The sequence below is a fragment of the Phoxinus phoxinus genome (genome assembly GCF_949152265.1).
Source record: "Phoxinus phoxinus genome assembly, chromosome: 22".
Lineage (NCBI taxonomy): Eukaryota > Metazoa > Chordata > Actinopteri > Cypriniformes > Leuciscidae > Phoxinus > Phoxinus phoxinus.
The window spans coordinates 28,236,526-28,241,525 of NC_136897.1; the positions used below are offsets into that span (position 1 = coordinate 28,236,526).

The following is a 5,000-nucleotide window of genomic DNA, read 5'->3' on the forward strand; positions in this document are numbered from 1 at the left end:
GCTTGTGAACCTGACACATGTCGTCCTGTCCGAGAGTCTAAATGATACAGGCTTTTGTGTGAGCTGGTTCTGTTTGTTTGAGGTGATTGACCATAAACGATCTGAAAAGACTGAGCGGCGGCTGTGTTTTCATGTCCAGTAGCGCTTATGTCCTCTTATGTCCTCCTCTTATATTCTCTTATGTCCCCTTATGTCCCCTTATGTCCCCTTATGTCCTCTTATGTCCCCTTATGTCCCCTTATGTCCCCTTATTTCCTCCTCTTATATTCTCTTATGTCCTCTTATGTCCCCTTATGTCCTCTTATGTCCCCTTATGTCCTCCTCTTATATTCTCTTATGTCCCCTTATGTCCTCCTCTTATATTCTCTTATGTCCCCTTATGTCCCCTAATGTCCCCTTATGTCCTCTTATGTCCCCTTTATGTCCTCTTATGTCCCCTTATGTCCCCTTATGTCCTCTTATGTCTCCTTATGTCCCCTTATGTCCTCTTATGTCCCCTTATGTCCCCTTATGTCCCCTTATGTCCCCTTTATGTCCTCTTATGTCCTCTTATGTCCCCTTATGTCCTCTTATGTCCTCTTATGTCCCCTTTATGTCCTCTTATGTCCTCTTATGTCCCCTTATGTCCCCTTATGTCCCCTTATGTCCTCTTATATTCTCTTATGTCCCCTTATGTCCCCTTATGTCCCCTTATGTCCCCTAATGTCCTCTTATGTCCCCTTATGTCCCCTTATGTCCTCTTATGTCCTCTTATGTCCCCTTTATGTCCTCTTATGTCCCCTTATGTCCCCTTATATCCTCTTATGTCTCCTTATGTCCCCTTATGTCCTCTTATAACCCCTTATGTCCTCTTATGTCCCCTTATGTCCCCTTATGTCCTCTTATGTCCCCTTATGTCCCCTTATGTCCTCTTATGTCCCCTTATGTCCCCTTATGTCCTCTTATGTCCTCTTATGTCCCCTTATGTCCTCTTATGTCCCCTTATGTCCTCTTATGTCCCCTTATGTCCTCTTATGTCCCCTTATGTCCTCTTATATTCACTGTTCTCCACTTGCACACATTCACTAACGGATTAACTGACTCTTTCTCTACAGTTTGTATGTTGTATTTATATATGAGGTCATGATGTACAGTCAAACCAAAAATTATTCAGACACCAGACATTCATACAGTGACTACCAGTGTGTGTGTGTGTGTGTGTGTGTGTGTGTGTCTGTCTGTCTGTCTGTCTGTGTCTGGTGTGTGTGTGTGTGTGTCTGGTGTGTGTGTGTGTGTGTGTGTGTGTGTGTGTCTGGTGTGTGTGTGTGTGTGTCTGGTGTGTGTGTGAATAGCGAATAAACTATAGAGAATAAACTGTGATAATGTTGTGATAAAGGTGTCTGAATAAGTTTATGTTTGACAGTGTATATATATATATATATATGGAGATTATTGAGTGATGCTGAGGGTTTGCTCACAGATGTGAGTGTTGAGATAGTAAAGATGAACTAAAGAGATGTTGTTTGAGTTCCCGAACGCCGGTTTAGCGGATCAGGACGAGGACTCCCCGTCACACGGGGCTGTGGTACAGTAGCACTTCTGGAGTGAATACTGTGTGCCGTTGCTTTCAGCATGACGTGTTTTCCATCAGTTTATGAACAGATTAATATTCAGAGATCTACGATGTGTCCTGGCAGGGACTGTAGATCCACAGCTTTACATCTCGCATGATCTTCTCTGCATTTAGAGTCAACATGGAACGGCATTCAAACCCGTATTAATTCCGTCATGTGATGTATTGCAAATATTTTCCGATATTAATAACATTATCTAATAGTGATATAAATAAATATAATATATTAGTATGGATAATACATATCTACTAATATTTTAAATGTATTATTTTAGTCAAATAATTATATTAATATATTAAGATTAGTATAAAACTAACATACTTCATATTAATAGATTCTGTTTTATTTTATTTTAGTATAAATAAATAAATAAAAATATTAAGATTAGAATTAAGCTATATTAGTAAATATAATATTTCTACTAATATATTAAATGTATTATTTTAGTAAAAATAATTAAATTATATTAATATATTAAGATTAGTATAAAACTAAAATAATTTATTAATATAAATACTTCATATTAATTTTAAGTTTTTTAGTAAAAATAATTAAATTAAAATATTAAGATTAGAATAAAGCTAATATAAATAAATAAAAAAATTATATAAATTCCTTGTTTATATAAATATATTAAATGTATTATTTTAGTAAAAAATAAATCAGATGCATTTAATATATTAAGATAGTATAACATTTATATAAATAATATATTTATATTAATTTATTAAATGTATTACTTTCATTTAAAAAATCATATTATAAAACTAATATAAATACTTTATTTATATTAATATATTAAATGTATTATTGTTATTAATAAATTGAATAAATGTAATATATTACGATTAGTATACAATTTATATAAATAAATATAATATATTAATGTAAATACTTTATATTAATATATTACATTTATTGTTTAAGTAAAAATAAATACATTTAATATATTACGATTAGTATAAAATTAATTTAAATAAGTATTGTATATTAATATAAAGAATATATATCCTAGATTTAATAACATGACATCAAAAAAAAAATCCCTAACAATAAGTTAATGTTTAACAAACTAAATATGGTGAATATTGAGTTCATGTTGACTTTCTAGTGTATTTTTACTATTAATCACTTTTTCACATTTTAATGAGATTTCTGAATCAGCCAAAGTGATTTTTTCCTCCTAACGATTTCTGAAACGGTTCTTTCAGAATTTATCCTGTGTGACTGACTTTTATGCAAGTAAAATCATGACAAATGTTTTTAAACTTGAAAAAAAATGCATTGCATTAATAACCGTGCTTGCATTTTAAATACATAAAAAAAAAAAAATTGGGGCTTGCATTAAAAATACAATGCATATTTTTTCAAGTAGCCTAGTGCAATTCAACAAGCTCTTTTGTTTTAAAAACATTTGTCATGATTTTACTTCCATAGACTTTAATCTCTAAGCTGTCGAGCCCTGACGTGTGTGTGTGTGTGCGAGTGTAACGTGTGGTTGTGTGTCCTCAGGATGGAGTGGACGGTGAGATGAACGGAGTGGGCGAGAGGAGCTCGAAGGAGCCGAGCCCGATCCCGTCCCCGAGCGCAGAGAGGCGTGGGAAAGGCAGTCAGTCCTCGACTCTTCCGGCTAAAGCTCAGGAGAATCCGGCGGCTCAGCTCGAGGCGTTCCTGCACCGCAAGCACGAGTGGGAGGGACACAACAAGAAAGCCTCCAGCAGGTACGAGAGGAAGCACTTGATGCTAAGAAGGTTACAGGAACTCTATGTAACTCTTTTGTTCAAAAGTCAATGTATCATCGATGCTTCTTCCAGAACATGTTCCTGTATTGCTCTGATGTGGTAAACCTGTTAGTGTTTCCAGCAGAGCTCACGGGAGGGTTGTGGTGTGTGTGTCACTCACCCGTGTGTGTCTCGTCATATCCGTAAATACAGTACAGAGTCACACACACACACACTCTCAAACTCACTCGATCACACTCTCTCACACACAAACAAACGCACTCACACAAACGCATTCTCTCACACACACACATGCACACGCACACTCATACTCGTTCACTCACGCACTTACACACACACACACACTCTCACACACACACACGCGCACACTCATTCACTCACACACACAAACGCACTCTCTCACACACAAACGTACTCTCACACACACTCACACACACAAACGCATTCTCTCACACACACATCTCTCTCATGCACACGCACACTTACTCTCGTTCACTCATGCACACACACACAAACGCACTCTCTCACACATGCACACTCACTCTCGTTCACTCACACACACACACACACACACTCACTCTCGTTCACTCACACACACACACACACACACACACACACTCACTCTCGTTCACTCACTCACACAAACGCACTGTCACACACACTCACTCACTCACTCACGCACACTTACTCGCACACACAACACTCACTCTCGTTCACTCACGCACACTCATACACACACACACAAACGCACTCCCTCACACACAAACGTACTCTCACACACACAAACGCATTCTCTCACACACACACACACACAAACGCACTCCCTCACACACAAACGTACTCACACACACTCACACACACAAACGCATTCTCTCACACACACACACTCTCTCATGCACACGCACACTTACTCTCGTTCACTCATGCACACACACACACTCACTCTCGTTCACTCACTCACACAAACGCACTCTCTCACACATGCACACTCACTCTCGTTCACACACACACACACACACACTCACTCTCGTTCACTCACTCACACAAACGCACTGTCACACACACTAACTCACTCACTCACGCACACTTACTCGCACACACAACACTCACTCTCGTTCACTCACGCACACTCACACACTAAACGCACTCCCTAACACACAAACGTACTCACACACACAAACGCATTCTCTCACACACACACACTCTCTCATGCACACGCACACTTACTCTCGTTCACTCATGCACACACACACACTCACTCTCGTTCACTCACACAAACGCACTCTCTCACACATGCACACTCACTCTCGTTCACTCACACACACACACACACTCACTCTCGTTCACTCACTCACACAAACGCACTGTCACACACACTAACTCACTCACTCACGCACACTTACTCGCACACACAACACTCACTCTCGTTCACTCACGCACACTCACACACACACAAACGCACTCCCTCACACACACACACTAACTCACTCACTCACACTCACTCGCACACTCACACACTCCCTCAAACACACACTAACTCACTCACTCACACTCACTCGCACACATAGCCTACACACACACTCGCACACAAACACACACACACACACACACTCTTGACAGAACCCGTCGTGGCGGACCGAAAAAA

General features: G+C 39.1%; 1 protein-coding gene across 3 annotated transcripts in view; it reads left to right on the top strand.

Moving 5' to 3' along the window:
* sptbn1 (spectrin, beta, non-erythrocytic 1) overlaps positions 1–5,000 on the top strand; it is an 86,638-nt gene that overhangs the window by 77,765 nt on the left and 3,873 nt on the right. For all 3 annotated transcript variants that reach the window (XM_079597838.1, XM_079597837.1, XM_079597839.1), the window contains one exon: positions 3,126–3,334. In XM_079597838.1, the coding sequence (XP_079453964.1) occupies positions 3,126–3,334 (209 nt within the window). The remainder of the gene's footprint in view (positions 1–3,125; positions 3,335–5,000) is intronic.